At 39.8% G+C, this 20,256-nt stretch overlaps 1 protein-coding gene across 1 annotated transcript in view; it reads left to right on the top strand.

Annotated features, from left to right (window-relative positions):
- LOC147712229 (scavenger receptor cysteine-rich domain-containing protein DMBT1-like) overlaps positions 1-20,256 on the top strand; it is a 1,653,398-nt gene that overhangs the window by 1,430,531 nt on the left and 202,611 nt on the right. Inside the window, exon 26 of the mRNA XM_086919604.1 lies at positions 19,793-19,825. Coding sequence (XP_086775730.1) covers positions 19,793-19,825 — 33 coding nt within the window. The remainder of the gene's footprint in view (positions 1-19,792; positions 19,826-20,256) is intronic.

Below are 20,256 nucleotides of genomic sequence, written 5' to 3' on the forward strand. Positions count from 1 at the left end.
GAGCGGGTTTCTCCGAATTCCGCTTACCTTGTTCTTCCTGCGACGGCTCTGCTGGGAACTTTGCTTTCCAGGGGGTCTTGCTGTGGTTTCCTCCCGCTGCCGCCGCCATTTGAGAACAGGCGTGGCCGCAGAGAGGGGGAACCAGTCCCAGAGACTACATTGCCCAGGACCCTCCACCACACCCACGCCCATAACGCGCCAGGAGGCGCTTAAAAACGCATCAGATTTCCCGCTTTGCGGGACCAGCCGGGCTAAGCCCGGGCAAGGGGTTGGGCCATCTTTGGCCATCCGGGGCCAGAGGAGGCCGGGCTGGGCCCCGTCTTTGACATTTTTGACTTGGTTAGTAGCTGTCTTTACTATATGTATGGCGCATGGTAAAGCCCAATTGGAAGATAATTTGCATCTATGTACTTGTAGCATCTAGAGTGTGCACTATAACTGGAGGGCCCTGAAAGCGTACTCTGGGGAGATCAAATTGATCATAGACGACATAGAGCTATACCCCTTGTTTGCAAGCTGTAATTTATTCTAGAATTCCCTCATTAAGGCTTTTCTACTTGTTATTGAGATACTCAATAATTTTCTAAATTGTTGATAAGTTGTTTATTGGATATACCTGAGCATTTTTTCAATTCTGTAACATATACTTATGCAAGTGGGGGGTCATGAATTCTAAATCTAGTGGCGCAGGTTTAAAATCTGGGGTTGGGGGAAGTTTTGCTGGTACTATGGATGCCTTTCTGGTTAGAGCAGGGAATATGCTTCAGCAGGAAATAGTGCTAACCGAGAAAAGGCTATCGTTAGGAGCGTATGCTGCCCAAAGGAGATCTTCTATGGGTAAGATCCAACTTATTAAGTCTCCAGAGACCATGGCCCAACCATTAATTGATGAAGATATTTTAGATCATTCACAGAGGGCCACAGGAGACATAGTCCTAAGTCCAATAATTGAAGTGGGGGCTGGTCAAAATCAAATATTTGCTGAATGTATTAATGATGTGGTAATTGTTGCTCCTGTGGTTGGTCAAGATATGAACAAAAAAACCCTAAACCCTTTTGCTGAGCGTAGTCACCCTGACGAGATTCCCCCTGAAATTGCCACAGAGGTAACTACTAGTGCAAGGGAAGTTTGTAACAATCGGCCTACTAGGCCAAAAAGGCCGGCCAGTGAAATTGTTGGCGTAAATGGCAGGCGGGCCGAACCTTTGGCAAAATGCACAAGGTGCTGCCCAGCAACGCGGTCACATAATAAGACCAAAGGGAAAAATTAAGCCCTCAAAGCAAAAAAGACAAGCATCTTTGGTGCTGGGGATGAACGTGAGGAAGTTGCTACCCCTATTGTTAGTGACCCAGGCGATACATTGGGCACTCAGGCCTTTTGGGTATGTATGGAGTCATTGATATCATCCTCCCTTGCTCCTTTCTGGTCCAAGCTAGAGGTATTGGAGGAAAAGATTAGTAGCTTGGCAAGAGAGTTCAAGGAAGGAAATATTAAGGAAACCGGGAGGGGAGCAGGTACATCTATTATGGCTATAGGAAACTCAGACTCAGGTGGGTCTTTGGTTACGTTGGGTAATTTTACGACCATAGACCCTCTGATTACTGGGAATGTCAGTAAAGTTGCACCAAAACCACCAGTGTTGGATGGGATTGTCTCTTCTAACAGCCAGACACGATCAGTTAGCCACCAACATCAGACCCAAGCCCAAATAAGTAATCTCCAGCTTTCAGGGGTAAACCAAACGCAAGCTGTAAATGGTCAAATTGAAAAAAAAAATGCGCCAAAAAATGTACAAATATGTGAATCTGATAATCAAAATTATGGCAGTGGGTTGAAACCAGCTAAAGATGTAATAGATTTGCCCCCAGCCGCAAGCCCTTTGGTGGTGGTCTTGGCTGGTGTCCCCCCATTAAGGGTGGATCAAATAGAGACATGGGCTGAGTTAAAAAATAAAACTGTGGATTGGCTCATTACGCATAAAGGTTTTAAAGCTTTTCTTTCAAACCACATCTTGATGGTCCGTAGAGTGGCTTGACTTGGGAATTCGCCCAAAAAAACACGGGGTGACTGTGTTATTATTAATTTTGATAGGTGTGATTTTGTTTTAAAGTTTTGGAAGCACAGGACTACTCTTTAATTACGACAAGCATTCCTGCCCTCCCCTTGTGTTATTTTTACAAACCACAAGCAGGACTAGAAGGGGGGATTAACCTACAAATTCCAGTCTCAAACAGATATGAGGTGTTATCTGGCTTAGACGACCAGGGCTGACTGCAGGATATGCTGCACCCAGTTATTGGACAAATGGTAGATGAAAGTCTTTTGTCTATTGTGGCTGATACTGAGGTAGCACCCACTAGTGAATCGGTCCAATCTAATATGGTGAGTACCCTGACCAGGGGAGAAGCCCCATTAAGACAGGCTGCCACTGCTAATAAGGTAGAGAATCTCTCATGGAATATCGCTGAGTTGCGGTCAAAAAGAGGGGATAAAAATTGGGAGAAATTCATATCTACAAACCACAATATTGCGTTGCAGGAAACATGGGAGGCAAGAGATAATTACCACCTATACGGCTATGTCTCTTTTAATAAATATGCTCAACCATCGTTAATTGAGAAGCCGAGGGGGGGTCTTTTGTTATTGTTTGGTTTAAAATTATTATATAGTTCAGAGTTAGTTGTGACAAACTCCCCACACAATTTAAACTGTTAAACTGGAGGGGAAAAATAGCCTCCCGAATTTATTGGTGGTAAATTTTTATAACTCTTTCAGAAGAGAAGATGAATTAGACCATTTAAAAGCATTGTCTTCTTTTTTAGATGACTTTGAGACTAAAAATTATGCCCCTTACTACCTCATAATCCTTGGAGATTTTAATATTCATGCTTGCCACCTAGATTGTTTGCAAAATATCGAGTATGAATTGGCCACGCAGGGGCTCATGCATTTTGAGCATACGAGAAGTGGGCTGTATTTAGAGAGTCTTTTAGCTGCCCACTACTTATTTTGCCATGAGCAATCAGATATTTTAAACCCGATCCCAACATTTATAGGTCAAGGTCATGAAACCATTATTGATTATATTCTAATATCATGCCCTTAATGGACCGTCTTGGCTCATTCGGAGTCAGTCAGGTTGGGATGAGTGATCATAATCCCCTTAGGATGGGCATCAAAATTGCGGCCCTTTTATGTGAGGTACCTTTGGACCTTATTTCTAATTTTAACATAGCTACTATTTGTCAGGGCCGAAGGCTAAGATGGGATGTTATTACCCCGGCTGACTTTCTTGGTAATCTGTATGAAAGTAACCGTGAAGATTTTAGCCTCTGCACTAATTTGGGTGCAGAATCAACAGAAATCCTAGGTGCTTTTGCCCGCATTACTAATCAAATAGCGGTCAATCTGACTCGGCAAGGCAAACCAAGACCGAAGAAATTAAAACATTGGTTTGATCAAACGTGCACTACTGCACATAATGCCCTATTAGCGGTCCTGAAGGCCCACTTAAGGGATGCAATTAGTATTGCCGAGGCTAGAAGGAACTATAAAAAATCGATTAAATCACGAAAATCAGAGCTTAAGGAGATGGCCTGGGAAGAGCTAAGCCCAGTTAGCACCCTAGAAAATAGCACCCAATTCTGGAAAATAATAAATAGCCCAGTTTTTGGTGAGACAGACAATACCATTAAGGACTGCCTCATCCTTCCAGAAAGATGGGTGGAACACTTTAGTCGCCTGTATTCTGTGAATACGCCCTTATCGGCTACCACTTATAGGGATTTTGATGGAGCACCAAAAATTATTTTCCAAGTGGAGGAAGTTATGGAGGCAATTGCTTCCACAGCCAAGGGGAAAGCACCAGGCCCGGTGGGGTCCCCGCGGATGTGTACATGGCTGATCCAAGTATGTGGGCAAAGATTTTAACTAGTGTTTTTAATGCTGCCACCAAGACAAGTTTCCCAGCAACTTGGGGCAAAGCGCTTATGGTCCCAATATATAAAAAGAGTTCAAGAGAAGACCCGGCCTGTTATAGGCCAATCTCACTCTTGGACTCTGCTGCAAAGATAATGGGGAAAGTTGTATTGGCTCGTCTAACCGAATGGCTGGATAAAAACTCAATTATTTCGGACCTACAGTATGGTTTCAGACAGGGGAAAAGTATGGTGGCCCAATGCCTGAATTTAAACATGATTATAGGAAAGTACACGGTCGCGAAGCAGGGGGATATCCGTCTAGCTTTTATGGATTTATCCACCGCTTTCAACCTTGTAAACATGCAAAAGTTATGGGCCTCTCTTTCTGACATTGGGTTGGAACACACCCTAATATCTTTCCTGGCTGATATACATGAGAACAACACTGCCGCTGTCCGTTATAATGAAAATGGGAGCCTAACTGAAGCATGGCCTGGTAAATGTGGAGTGAGGCAAAGATGTATCCTTGCCCCTCTGCTGCTTTCGCTTTATATAAATAAATTGGGTGATGCACTAATAACATCTTGCGAAGACATCCCAAGGGGAGGTCCAAAAAAGATACCAGCACTATTATACGCAGATGATGCCGTCCTGGTGGCTAGAACAGCAAGAGGTTTACAATTGCTTTCAGATCGTTTTATTAGTTTTATGGACTCTCTCGATCTTATAACTAATTTTAAGAAGTCACATTCAATGACGATTGGTGGGAAGAGGGCGAAAAAGGCAAGATTTTTTTGCAAAGGCCTGGAACTGACTAAAGTTCCAACTTTCCCATATTTAGGGATAGTATTTGACGAAAGAAGGTCTTGGGCGACGCAGCGTATTTTAAAAAAGAATAGCCTAGCAAGATCCACGGGGGCTGTTTTGGGATTTGCAAAGCGGATCGGTTCAAAACCACTCCCAGCTCTCATGAAGATATATAACGCAAAGTGTGTCCCCATGGTGCTATATGGGAGTGAGGTATGGGGTTATGCAGATGCAAGTGAAATACAAGTAGCAGAAAATATCTTCTTACGAAAATTGTTATCACTTCCAGCATCTGCTGCTAATTTTAACATACATGAGGACATGGGCATTGGCTATATTCAAGACCAGATTGCTGTAGCCCTATTATTAGGTTGGTTAAGAATATGGACTCAGCAAATGCCGAATTTAAATCAATTAATAATTCAGGATTGTATGTCCCTAGATAGGGCCTTTGAGATTCCGTGGCTTAGTTACATTAAAACACAAATGGACATCCTAGGCAGTATGACCTGTTCACAAATCCAAGGGTTCTGAGTAAGGTGGCTATCAAAGCCATAAAGTCCCAGTTTATAAATAGGTGTATGCTAATGAAGGAAGAAGGGGAGCTGGTTAAACCCTCAGTCAGGAGTTTTGCTATACTGGGGACAGGAAGAGGAATTCAGTCGTATTTAACGGATCACTGACTAAATATCGAGGGACAAAATATAGACTACCCAAAATATAGATTCCAAAATATCGACAGACAAAATATTGAATTCCTATCTACAAACAGGTAAGTACCAAAATATCAACCCCAAAATATCGTTTATATATATATATACATCATAAAAATATCGAATTTCTTAGAATTATTGTAAAATTTAAAAAATATTAAAAATAAATAGCTAAAATATACTTAAAAATACATAAATTACCTTAAAATTATTAAAAAACTAATTTAACTTATAAAAAAAAACAATCATATATGTTAAAACATATATATATATTAACATAATATTAATAAAAATACACAATATTATTACCGTAGGATAGCGGAGGTGTAAAAATTACTATTCCCACTCCTGGAAGTGCAACAGTAGGGAAAGCGTTGGATAGCGTAGGGGAAAAAATTACTATTCCCACTCCAAAGAGTGCAACAGTAGGGATAGCGTTGGATAGAGTAGGGGTAAACATTACTATTCCCACTCCAAAGAGTGCAACAGTAGGGAAAGCGTTGGATAGCGCAGGGGTAAAAATTACTATTCCCACTCCAGAGAGTGCAACAGTAGGGAAAGCTTTGGATAGCGTAGGGGTAAAAATTACTATTCCCACTCCAGAGAGTGCCACAGTAGGTAAAGCGTTGGATAGCGTAGGAGTAAAAATTACTATTCCTACTTGAGAGAGAGTGCAACAGTAGGGAAAGCGTTGGATAGCGTAGTAGTAAAAATTACTATTCCCACTCCAGAGAGTGCAACAGTAGGGAAAGCATTGGATAGCGCAGGGGTAAATATTACTATTCCCACTCCAGAGAGTGCAAAAGTAGGGAAAACGTTGGATAGCGTAGGGGTAAAAATTACTATTCCCACTCCAGAGAGTGCAACAGTAGGGAAAGTGTTGGATAGCGTAGGGGTAAAAATTACTATTCCCACTCCAGAGAGTGCTACAGTAGGGAAAGCATTGGATAGCGCAGGGGTAAAAATGACTATTCCCACTCCAGAGAGTTCAACAGTACGGAAAGCGTTGGATAGCGTAGGGGTAAAATTTACTATTTCCACTCCAGAGAGTGCAACAGTAGGGAAAGCTTTGGATAGCGTAGGGGTTAAAAATTACTATTTCCACTCCAGAGAGTTCAACAGTACGGAAAGCGTTGGATAGCGTAGGGGTAAAATTTACTATTTCCACTCCAGAGAGTGCAACAGTAGGGAAAGGGTTGGATAGCGTAGGGGTAAAATGTACTAATCCCACTCCAGAGAGTGCAACAGAAGGGAAAGCGTTGGATAGCATAGGGGCAAAAATTACTATTCCCACTCCAGAGAGTGCAACAGTAGGGAAACCGTTGGATAGCGTAGGGGTAAAATTTACTATTCCCACTCCAGAGAGTACAACAGTAGGGAAAGTGTTGGATAGCGTAGGGGTAAAAATGACTATTCCCACTCCAGAGAGTGCAACAGTAGGGAAAGCGTTGGATACCGTAGGGGTAAAATTTACTATTCCCACTCCAGAGAGTGCAACAGTTGGGAAAGCGTTGGATAGCGTAGGGGTAAAATTTACTATTCTCACTCCAGAGTGTGCAACAGTAGGGAAAGCGTTCGCTAGCGAAGGGGTAAAAATTACTATTCCTACTCCAGAGAGTGCAACAGTAGGGAAAGCGTTGGATAGCAAAGGGGTAAATTTTACTACTCCCACTCCAGTGAAAATAAATTTATATAATTCACATAATTATCAATTAATCAATTAATCAAAATTAATTATCAATTAAGAATTAATTCATTATTAATTAAAAAGTAATTAACAATTTGTTCAAAATAAATACCAATAAAATATTTAACATATTTAATTAATTATAATTACATTCCTTCCCACCCTATTCCCCTATAAACCTACAACTCGCTACAGAAAATAAATTAATATTATTCACATCATTATCAATTAAATAATTAATAAAAAATAAACATTTAAGAATTAATTAATTACCAATTAAAAATGAATTAACAATGTAATCAAAATAAATACCAATTAATTAATTAACATATTTATTTAATTATAATTAAATTACTTCCAACCCTATTTCCCTATAAACCCACAACCCGCTACAGAAAATAAATTAATTTAATTCACATAATTGATCAATTAATCAATAATAAAAAATAAATATCAATTAAGAAATAATTAATTACCAATTAAAAATGTATTCTAAATAAAAACCCACAACCCGCTACAGAATTAAATTACAAAATAATTAAATAACATAAAATGAATTACTTCAAACAAATTACAAAATATATACACTTTTCACGCATATACTAACATAAAAAACACTTTAAAAAAATCGATATTATTAAAAATGCGATATTTTTAATAAACTATATTATGTACTTTGATATTTTGACTGTCTATATTTTTAAAATCGATATTACATTACTTACCTTCAAAACGATATTTTTATTGTCTATATTCTGGCCATTCGATATTTTGCCCATTCTATATTTTGGACTCGATATTTTGGTTTGTCTATATTTTGGAATCGATATTTTGCCCATTTACCGTATTTAACGTACATAAACAAGCCATATCATTTATATGTACAATCCTATCACACCAACTTAGATATTTTCACAAGAAACAATGTCACAAATTTCAGTTCACAAAATTAATACAAGTTAAATTATATATATGGTTCATTTAATCTTTAAGGCTTTCTCCAAGTCCAGCCAACACGTGTTTCGTCGAATGGGCAGGAACCCACGACTTCATCAGGGCTGGGAAAGAAAATATAATACAAACAATATTGGAGTTGTAAGATACAATGTCTCGTGTTCAAAATTTGTACATCTTGTTACTTTTTGGATATTTACATGTCATGCAAGTGAGAATTTTTATATTTCGGGACATATGTGGCATTTCCCGTACACGACAGATATATTCTATATCTCTTATCATTATGTGAGAAAAACTTTCATGGAAAGAGAGGTGGGAGAGAGAGGATATCTTTCATAGAAAGGGTGAAAGTTGCCTCATTTGTAGAGACATAACGATGCCCCACAGTTTGTGAAGTGATTCACTTCATAAATTGTGCCCGAATATCATTCCCTCACCGGCGGTGTGTTTTCACAGTCGGGTATTACCGTTTTCGTGCCATATTGCGTGATTTATAGGTGCCCGTGCCGGATCTAGTTCTTCGCAATATCGGTGTGTATTTCTACAATTGTGAAGTGCCTAATCTAGATATTAAGGCTGAGTAACAATACTCAGGCTTACCTGATATTCGTTAGTGGTATATTTTATCCCTGTAAATTATCAAAGGTTGTACGTATAATTAATTTCATATCAAGACTCAATTTCAACATTACAATGACAGAATAGTAGTGTCCTGAAGTAAATCAGTCCAGAGACGTACCTTCTGGCTGGTTATACTTCCGACCCAGCCTCACGTGGCATGGGTTAATTATCTCTTTTGACCCCGATTATTTATCCTTTGTATCGAGCTGTAGAGAGATATATATTGTATATTTTTTATATTATCCAGGTGGGATACTATTGCATTTACAGTACAGCTAGTGTATTTTTAAGTTCATATCATTGATAGTGTGACGAGCTTACCTTCTAATTAATGGTATGTCCGTAATTATCAGACGTGATCGAGATATTTTTTGTAGTCCTGATCAGATCATTAAAGGGATCGATGTTCAACTTGTTTATTTTATCATCTTCACCCCAGCTGTCGATCATTACAAGGAAAGAAAGTTACATAAACGGAAATTCGTTAGTGTACCGTAATTCCGTAGCTCCCTAACTAAAACATAATTATTCCTTCTATTCCGGTATCTTACCTTCTTCTTTCAAAGTCTGAAGGCGCTAGTGCGGCTCCGTGTCGAGCAGGCTCTTCCGTATTTCGGGAGGCCCGCGTCTATTACCCGGAAGTATATATTCCTCGGGTTCGCCTTCCTGCGTTTAGGTACTAGACGGATAGCGTATTATCCGTCGCGTCGTTTTTGTCCGCCATATTGAGACGGTATCTATTGTGTGTATACACCGTGATATTAGGAGTATTCAGAATTGGTGCCCGTGATTCAGTTTATAAAATCAAGTGCGGGGTGAAGCTTCACGATCTGCTTACAAATTGCGTTTTGTACCGTTATGGTGTGATCCTATATATTTAACACGTGCTCGTCACCTAGTGATATCCGATTACCAAACTATGGGGCCAAGTACATGTAAATAATACAGTAGACAGACATTTCTAGTGTGCCAAATTGACAGTTTTGTCATATTAGCCTATCATTAATCAGTATACAATTATACAGAGTACTGTGAGGCAAGCATTGTACTATATAATATCTGAGTTGAATCATTATATCAGATAAAGAAACACATAAAAAACATTTCCTATTTTGTTCGTTATTCTAAATATGTTTGAGGGCACATTTACATATATTGCAGTTTTTGATTCATTGTATTGCAGGTTCATAATTGGTACATGAATTCATGTCTAGATGAGCAGTGTAATATAAAGATGTGTTTTAGTCACCTAGATAGTAATGCAGTTCCTGGTCTGAGTTCATCCCATATTCTACCGCTCGCATAGTTAGTATCCATGACGCCTCTCTGCATCGCAAGATCAATTCCCTGTTTCCCCCTCTGGGATCATTTTTTACCTGGTCAATTGCACAGAAACTAATTGTTTTGTTCTTGCTTTGTTTGGGGCATTGGTTTTTATGTGTGGCAGTATTGTATCTTGCATCCTGATGTCTGATTGCTCTTACATGTTAAAAAATTATTTCTTTAAGAGCTCTTTTTGCACTACCTATGTAGAAACTGCCACATTTGCAAGTGATCATGTAAACTACAAAGCAGCTGTTACAGTTAAGTAGTTGTTTAATCTTAAATTCTCTGCCCATGTCTTGGTCTTATTCATGGCCATTGGGCATAATTTACATGTCCCACATTTGTGGAAGCCAATACTCTTTTGAGTTAACCAATCAGGAACTATCTTGGGTCATGGTGGGTAGGTGGGACTCACCCAGGATTTGATATTCCTCCCCTTTCTGTGTGTGATGAGGGGATATTTTGTGATATGTTGGTTCAAGGATTTGTCATTATTTAAAATCCACCAATGTTTCCTCATGCTGTTTCTTAATATGACTGCTGCATCGTCCTAATTCGTGATTAGTCTAATTTTAGTGTTTTTGTTGTCCTCTTTATGTTTTTGGCGTAAAGTTACTTCTCTAGCTGTGCTATCAATTCTCTGCTCAGCCTTAGTAATAATATCTGCATTGTACCCTCTGGCTTTGAACCTTGTTCTCATGTTGACCTTACATTCTGAGAAATAATCATCTTTGCTACAGTTCCTTCTTGCACGAGTTAATTCTCCGAAGGGAATGGATTGGATCTGATGTTTGGGATGTGAGCTACCAGCATGCAAAATAGCATTACATGATGTTGGTTTTCTGTATAGCTTACTTTGTATTTTGTTATCTTCGATAAATAGGGTTAGATCCAGGAATTCTATTTGGGTTTTACTTATGGAGTGAGTTAGATGTATACCCATCAGGTTTGAGTTCAGGTATTTACAAAATTCTTTAAAAATATTCATATCTCCATCCCAAATTAAAAGACAGTCGTCAATGTAACGACCCCAGTATATGATGAATTCACTCCACCATGTGCCACCTGGGCCCCAGATCCACTCCTCCTCGAACTTGCCCATGAACAGGTTCGCATATGAAGGTGAGAACCTGGAGCCCATGGCTACACCTTGTTTTTGTCTATACCAAGTAGACTCAAATAGAAAAACATTATTCTGTAATATGAGATCCATCATGTCGATCAACATTTCAGTGTGAGCCCACTGAGATGCTGGTCTTTTATTGAGAAATTTTCTAGCTGCCAAGAGACCCAGATCTGTCTAATGTTTGTGTATAGGGAGGTGACATCTAGACTGGCCATAATCATACCATCCTCCCATGGTACATCTGAGAGAATACTTAAGATATGTTTGATGTCCTTAATATATGCTGGTAGGTTTCGTACTAGTGGTTGTAAATAATTGTCTACATATTGGGACAATCTCTCAGTGGGGCCTCTCCAATACTAGAGATAATAGGTCTTCCAGGCGGAGATTGGGCGTTTTTATGTATCTTGGGAAGAGTATATATACACAGGAACCTTGGTTTATCCATTTTTAGATATGTAAATTCTTCCCTACTTATAAGACCATCACGCCACCATTTCTCTAAGTGGGTATTGATGGTAACTTTTAGTGATCCCATTGGATTATCTGTGAGTTTCTCATAACAGATCCTGTCTGTCAGTTGTGTTTGTATTTCTGCATTGTAAGTTTCAGTGTTCATTACAACTATGTTGCCACCCTTGTCCGCCTCCTTAATGGTAACATCTGGTAACTTATTCAAATCCAGTAATGCTTGACGTTCATGTTTACTGAGGTTGTCTGAAATTATCCTCCTGTTTTTTAAGTTGTGTTTTAAGTGGTTGTATAAATCCTCAGTGACTAATTTGTGAAACATGTCCCCACTGTTCCCACTTGGTAAAGTCGGGGTCCATCGTGATTCATTGTGTAGACCACTTGAGATGGTATTGTCTGGTTCTATATCATGGTCAAACAATAGTTTGTCTATAGACATATGATCTCTGTCATCATCCACAATAGATAAGAGTATCTCACAATCTCTAATGTCTTGTATTGTTGGTATTACACAAGTCACATTTTCAGTTTCTGTTTCTATGCTTTTATTTGTAATTTGCATACAATCAAAATGTTTCTTCAATTTTAATTTTCTAGTGAATTTGATTAGATCAACCATAGATTTGTGTATATCCCCCTGTTCTTTAGGGCAAAAACCCATACCCCGTTCTAGTACAGAAATCATATCTGGTGATAGTGTTTTGTCACTGAGATTCACCACTTGCACACCCCTCCATTCATTCGTATCATCAACTATTTCCTCCAAGATCTCAATCTCATTCCCTGTCTTCCTGCATTTGGTTCCTCCTCTTTTTCCCCTCCTTGTCCTTTTGTTATATTTGCCTTTTGTCTTGATTGATCCCTGTTTCCCCGTTTCATTCTTTTTACCTCCCTTAAAAAAGCACTAGTTTGTGCGGTGTCATCAGATGAGATTTCCTCATTTTCACTAGGAAGGGTCTCCAAAGATGTGCAGACGGAACTCGCTGGAGTTAAATTCTGAGCCTGTTGTGTAGTTCCCTTTGTCCCTTTGTCTACTAGATGGTCATATTTCCGTGCGTAAGTAAAGACCCTACCTTGTTTGTAATCTATCTCATCTCTCTTTATTTTGCGAGCTTTACGTTGTTTAATCTCAGTCTGATGTTTGTCTAGTATCCCTTTCAATATTTCATAGTTTTTTTTGGTGGCTTCTGGAAGGTTAAGTTCCTTAATTTCCAATTCCAATTGTGCAATTTCCTCCTGAAGTTTCTTTACTTTACGGGATGCATTTTCAATCAGAATGTTCATTAGATTGTTGGAATTGGAGATTAGTTCTTTTTCCCAGGCCAGTAAGAGATCCTCATCAAGATCGTCGTAAGTTGGTAATATTTGTGAGCGGAGCCCCCTAGGTATTCTCTTAAGGCGTACATACTGTTCTAGGGTAGACCCATCCCACCATTTCGAATTTTCAGCAATTTTCAATCTCTCCAATTTCATAAATTTCTCCCTCAGTCCTTCATTCTTTTTATTAGTGTTCCCACTTGCTAAGGAGGTCGTCACTGTCTCACCCCTTGCTAAACTATCGAAAAGCTCTGCCGCTTCTTTACCTCTATCTATTTTGTCTTATATGATAAATATTAGTGCCTCTGTAGCTGCCCCACCAGTCTGAGAGGTTATAGGTAATAAGAGGATGACAGTTTTAGGTGGTATTGGCGCTTAACACTGTATAGGCGAAATAATCTCAGATTCACTATTATGATTGTTGGGTGCCTAGGTATGGGTTGTCATCCTTACCCACCAGTAATCCGAGGATTCAAGTATATGTACAATCCTATCACACCAACTTAGATATTTTCACAAAAACAATGTCACAAATTGAAGTTCACAAAAGTAATACAAGTTAAATTATATATATGGTTCATTTAATCTTTAAGGCTTTCTCCAAGTCCAGCCAACACGTGTTTCGTCGAATGGGCAGGAACCCACGACTTCATCAGGGCTGGGAAAGAAAATATAATACAAACAATATTGGAGTTGCAAGATACATTGTCTCGTGTTCACAATTTGTACATGTTGCTACTTTTTGGATATTTACATGTCATGCAAGTGAAAATTTTTATATTTCGGGACATATGTGGCATTTCCCGTACACGACAGATATATTCTATATCTCTTATCATTATGTGAAAAAAACTTTCATGGAAAGAGAGGTGGGAGAGAGAGGATATCTCCCATAGAAAGGGTGAAAGTTGCCTCATTTGTAGAGACATAACGATGCCCCACAGTTCGTGAAGTGATTCACTTCATAAATTGTGCTCGAATATCATTCCCTCACCGGCGGTGTGTTTTCACAGTCGGGTATTACTGTTTTTGTGCCATATTGCGTGATATATAGGTGCCCGTGCCGGATCTAGTTCTTCGCAATATCGGTGTGTATTTCTACAATTTTGAAGTGCCTAATCTAGATATTAAGGCTGAGTAACAATACTCAGGCTTACCTGATATTCGTTAGTGGTATATTTTATGCCTGTAAATTATCAAAGTTTGTACGTATAATGAATTTCATATCAAGACTCAATATCAACATTACAATGACAGAATAGTAGTGTCCTGAAGTAAATCAGTCCAGAGACGTACCTTCTGGCTGGTTATACTTCCGACCCAGCCTCACGTGGCATGGGTTAATTATCTCTTTTGACCCCGATTATTTTTCCTTTGTATCGAGCTGTAGAGAGATATATATTGTATATTTTGTATATTATCCAGGTGAGATACTATTGCATTTACAGTACAGCTAGTGTATTTTTAAGTTCATATCATTGATAGTGTGACGAGCTTACTTTCTAATTAATGGTAAGTCCGTAATTATCAGACATGATCGAGATATTTTTTGTAGTTCCGATCAGATCATTAAAGGGATCAACGTTCACCTTGTTTATTTTATCATCTTCACCCCAGCTGTCGATCATTACAAGGAAAGAAAGTTACATAAATGGAAATTCGTTAGTGTACCGTAATTCCGTAGCTCCCTAACTAAAACATAATTATTCCTTCTATTCCGGTATCTTACCTTCTTATTTCAAAGTCTGAAGGCGATAGTGCGGCTCCGTGTCGAGCAGGCTCTTCCGTATTTTGGGAGGCCTGCGTCTATTACCCGGAAGTATATATTCCTCGGGTTCGCCTTCCTGCGTTTAGGTACTAGACGGATAGCGTATGATCCGTCACATCGTTTTTGTCCGCCATATTGAGACGGTATCTATTGTGTGTATACACCGTGATATTAGGAGTATTCAGAATTGGTGCCCGTGATTCAGTTTATAAAATCAAGTGTGGGGCAAAGCTTCACGATCTGCTTACAAATTGCGTTTTGTACCGTTATGGTGTGATCCTATATATTTAACACGTGCTCGTCACCTAGTGATATCCGATTATCAAACTATGGAGCCAAGTACATGTAAATAATACAGTAGACAGACATAATATTTACCGATTCGGTACCTTTTCCGTCTCTTACATCTCGATTCTCTTTTACCGGTCGGTAATGGCCGGAATTACCGAATTCCGGCCGTTACCGACCGGTATTTGGCTACCTTCATCGGGCCCTAAGTCATTTACCCATGGCAGACGTACCCACACCCTGAAACATTATACAAACTGCAACTCCAGTAGTGTGATCTACATTGTAAAATGCCCTTGTAATCAAGTATACGTTGGGCAAACTCAACAGAAGATCAAATCCCGCATCTCTTCCCATTGCAGTAGACTGCGATGCAAGGTATTGGGTGCCCCTTTAGTAGACCACTGGCAGAAGGCAGGACATATGGTGTCAGAGTTAAGATGGTGGGTTGTCGAGAAAGTATCCCTAGGTACAAGAGGAGGTAACCTGCAGGTAGCTCTCAACACACGCAAATCAAAATGGATGTCCCTTTTAGATTCGATAAAAAATGGTCTGAATGAACAGGATAGCAGTCTGGCACAGTTGGCAGCACTTGGTTGAACTATTGATTGTTGTAGATATAACATCTAAATATGTGCGAACAAACTCATCTACACTCTCATGTTAGAGAAGTGCTTGAGTTGGTATCATGTTATTACAATACTATGTCTGATACTGCTCGTCTACACCCTCATGTCTGAGAAGTGCACGAGTCCCTGTATTCTAGTTCTAAACATTGCAATGTGTAAACGTATGATTCTTTTATTCATTTGAATGTTTACTGGGTTCTCTCAACAAACGACACCCTCCCGATAAACGCGATTCTTTAAGTAACTCTTCCATTTCCCACAAGTCAGTCAAAAGTAGACTCCGCCCCTAACTCCGCATAGCTGTCTTGCGGAGTTGCCTTGGACAAGCATTGACTGCAGTGGCATCCTGGAGTGCCTGTACCATGCGCCTCCCCTATAACGAGCGACTTAAACTCTGTCACATCATGACATGAGTATTCCCAATTTTGATATCCGATGGTTTTTCCCACTCCGTAGGATTTACTCCCCACGGAAACTGAAAACCACGGTTCCCGCCTTAAACTCCGCGAAGCAATTATGCGGCAGTGATGCTCAACTGATGGTAGCAGCCCTCCTCCAAAAAACGTGTAAGTTTGTTGTAAAAAACCCTCTCTCTCCTAAAAACTTTGAGATAGATACTATTCGGGTATCTGAGGTGTAAGCCCCCCCTTTTTTAATCTCCCCGTTAAGGTTTCCACTTCACTGAGACTGACGGAACGGTTGAACAATTCCGGCCCATGCTGCTATCTGATGTGACTCGTAGATAAACCAATATCAAAGTTAAGGAAGATCGCTCCCAGACTAATTTCCAAATTGGAGGTGTGTACGTGGTTAAGAATGTCCTCTAAGAATGCCTTTAGACTAATCAAGCAATTTGATGTAGCCGGTGGCAACTTGCACCTATTTCTCATCCTCAGCGACCACTTACTTTGGAAGTTTGTCGAAGAGAAAAGTTTCAAGTGAAAAGACCCACAGTGGCCTTTAAGTTTGCTCCTTCAATGTAAGTAACTGCAACTGCATTGCTCAACCAGCACCTACTTAGGTCACTCTTATAAGCAGCACCCGACCTAATCATTTTAAACATTCTATTCACAGTTGGTGCATACTCCTTTGCACCCTACCCCCGTGTTGTTTGACTACTGTGATTGCATACCAAGAAACCTTCACCAATCGGCTGATTGGGTGATAACTCATGTGAGTGGAGCCCTTTTTAACAATTTCAGTCTCTTGAGGTTCCACTTGTTCAAAAAAACCAAGTTATTCCTCTGTGTATACGCGAATCTATATCGCCTGAGTTTGACCGAGACGATTGGTTGGTCTCACTCTATCTCCTACGCTTGGAGGCCCAGTTGGCCCTGAGCCCATGGTAATTTCTTGTTAGTGTAACTGAATTCTGTCAAATAGTATGACAAATTTAAAATAGTGATCTGAACAATTGTTTTAATTTCACAGATATTATCGCCCCTTTCAACCTTGCCCCTTCCTTCTCCTGCACTTGTCCTGATGAAGACCCCGTTAAAGGACCTAACGTAGCCTACGGCCAGGGGTCGGAACGTCGACGGCTCTTGTTTCTTGATGCGGACCTCCGGCACATGTCCTCTAATCATTTCCAATGTTTCATGTGTGACCGTTGAAGGCCTTTAGTGTATTAATCTTGCAATGGATGCCTTAATTATTCAGGCTTTTGTGGTAGATCTGTTCTGATCCAAATGTAAATATCGTTCATGATTGTTTTCATTTTGACTCTGTCTACTTTTCTTTGACTTTACACTGCCCTGAGCACACCCCCTTCCTTCACCTTCCTCTCCCTCCCCCCATCTGGGGCTTTTCAAAAAGTATTGAGAATGTACTGACAAATGGTTGATACCTGGTATTGTGAAATAAATGACAATACCTCTCTTAATTGTTCTGATTGATGTTTATATAGTTGAGAAACCATCTGTGTACGAGGCACCTTTTATAATTAAAGAGGGTAAAGGGATTCCCAGGATGTTATTGTTTCATCTTAAGGAAGTGAGGAGTGGTTCTATCATTAGGAGAAACAGGAGAAGAGACAAAAGCCATCCTTTTGCGTATCAAAATTTAAATTAAAGAGGCTGGAAAGAGAGCCATTAACTTTAACTGATGCTTGAGGATTTGAGTAGAAGGCCATTGGCATTCTGATATAATCTTCGTTTACGGCAAAATTATGGAGGGTTGCTTTCAGAAAGGTCCAAGATAGTCTATCAAAGTATCTCTCCTAAATATAACTTTGTTTTTAGAGCATTGATCACAGCAAAAAAATAAAAATTCTAAGGCTTTCGAAAGTAGAACTTATGTTGAACAAACAGGCCAATCTAGTATCTACGGGAACCCTTACCATTGGTGAACGTTCCATCAGTTCGGATATATATTGGACTGTTTTGAAGAATTCTATAAAATGAAGTAGAATTATCTTTTTTACTCTTGCTCACTTACACTACTTTGATTTATAAAATAATTTAATTTTGTTGTATGCATGTTGGGTGGTTCTTTTAGTTACTTTGTTAGCCCTTTTGAAAAACAAAACATTTAGCTGATGTTCTCAAAGCATACTGTGTCATTTCTGTACACATTTGTTTGGCAATTCTGGTAACTTATTCGAACATGCTAACAGAAATGTGGTTGTCTTTGATGGAAATCATTTGATGCTCCAAACTCAATTAATGTTCTTAGCACATGTGTGACCTATTTTTCAACAAAAAAGGAAAGTGAAATAATAGGCATTGTGCAAAAGTACGAACTGATTTGAGACCAAGTTAATGAACTGCATGAATTGATTTCCGGGAGGAAATTCTCTCAAATTTCTTTTTTGCCCATTTGTGTTGTGATGTCTGTTTCCTTTTTAATATCATTCTGTATAGTGGTGGTGCTTCAAACAAAAAAAAATAAACAGAAAGAATGAGTAAGTGGCAATGGCAATGTCTTATTGCGACTCATAATTCCTTTCTTACATTCCATAATAAGCAGGAGCATTAAGTACTAAACAGAGTCCGCTCAGAGGAGAAGACTCGGCGTATTGACTAGAGTGCAGCGGGTGGGGTGGCTGCTAGTGTGCCCGATCACTGAAGGCCCTCACCTCAGCCCCATGCCCTCAGTGCAGCACCTGCTGCCATATTTAGGGATTGTTACTGGCCTGTCAGAGTTTTGTTTGCCCATAGTGCATCAGTTGCTGCAGCAGACATATGTTCTGCAAAGCTGTATTTAAAATGTGCCTGATACACAAGAAATATTCCATCTGTGCACAAGGGACCTTTTTCTCCGCTCTTTCTCAAGTCCACTTACGTGAAGGTCCCATGCAGATCAATCACCCACAGTTGTCCCACCTTAAACGGAGTGGGAATTCACTGCTCTGCCCTGCCCGTCAGGTGCAGTCGGCTGCCAAGTCACAGGTTTCTGCCGGTGAAGCCTGCTGAGACTGCCATCAGAAACCCCTCAGTCCCCCCTCTTCCAACGGGACACTAGGACTGCAGGTTGGCGGGACAGAAGTCCCACAAGTTTTTGTCAGAGCTCTCGCGCTTACTCTTTAAAGCAGGGCAGGGGTTCTCAATCCCAATGGCATTTTATGGCCCCTCTCTGCCAATTCTCAGGGGAAGTATATACCCGCTAAAACCAATGCAAATGTCAGGTCATTGCTGTCTCAGAGGCAGGACATCTCCTCTGTATCCTAAAGGTCCTTTTGATCCTCTTTTGAAGCAAAAGGATACTGATAAGGAAAAGTCGCAAAGTATCATGCATAAACTCTGCATTATGAAGATTCTCTGGAGAGAAAAAGTTATGCTTTCATCCACAACAATCTTTCCCTCAAATGTACCACAGACCCCACGTCCCAAAAGTAGTGACATAACACGACCACTTAAAATTCGTGTGAACATCAGAATGCCTTTAATGGGAAAGAAGATGTAAAAGGTCTACTTTGCCTTTTTGTATTTAGGGTCAAGATGCAGCCTATCAGTTTGAGTTCTCAGGTAGAGCACATGGCAGTAGTTAAAAGCCTTTGGGAGTGGTAGATAGGCTGACCATGGCTGGAGCTGTATTTAGATTCCGTTTTCTCAGAGTGCTGAGGGTTGGCAAGATATGGGAGATGATTAATAAACATGAACATGCTATTTGACAACTTGTGATAATTATAATCGTAAACCTGTCATTTTGTGCTTTTTACAGGTACACCCTCCTATTATAGCACACCATCAATCGGTAGGTAGAACTGCAGTATTGTTTGTTTTCTGTCCCTACTGCTGACATGAAATACATACTTTCATCGTCCCTTTCGTTTACATCACTGTATTGCACAAGGAGTCACTATCATCTGAAGCAGCTTCGGAAATGTGCAACTATTTATTAGTCATTCTGTTTTCTTCTATAGTGTCATTCTCACCAGACAAGAGTGGGATTGTGCTCTACATAAAAACAACTACAGAGAAGCAGAACTATCTTTGCAAAGCAATGAAGAGCTGCATTTGACAAAGGATGAGAGAAGGGTAGCCATAAAGGAGTACAGAAACGGGGAATGGGGGACTGAGGGATCTAGAAACTGATGCGAATATCATTTCCTCTTTTTCTCAAGTTTTTATTTGCATTTAATAATACAAAATCAAGGGCAACATCATCCATTGGGAAACGAGGCA

Source organism: Lissotriton vulgaris, chromosome 5, assembly GCF_964263255.1.
Source record: "Lissotriton vulgaris chromosome 5, aLisVul1.2, whole genome shotgun sequence".
In the NCBI taxonomy this organism is placed as follows: Eukaryota; Metazoa; Chordata; class Amphibia; order Caudata; family Salamandridae; genus Lissotriton; species Lissotriton vulgaris.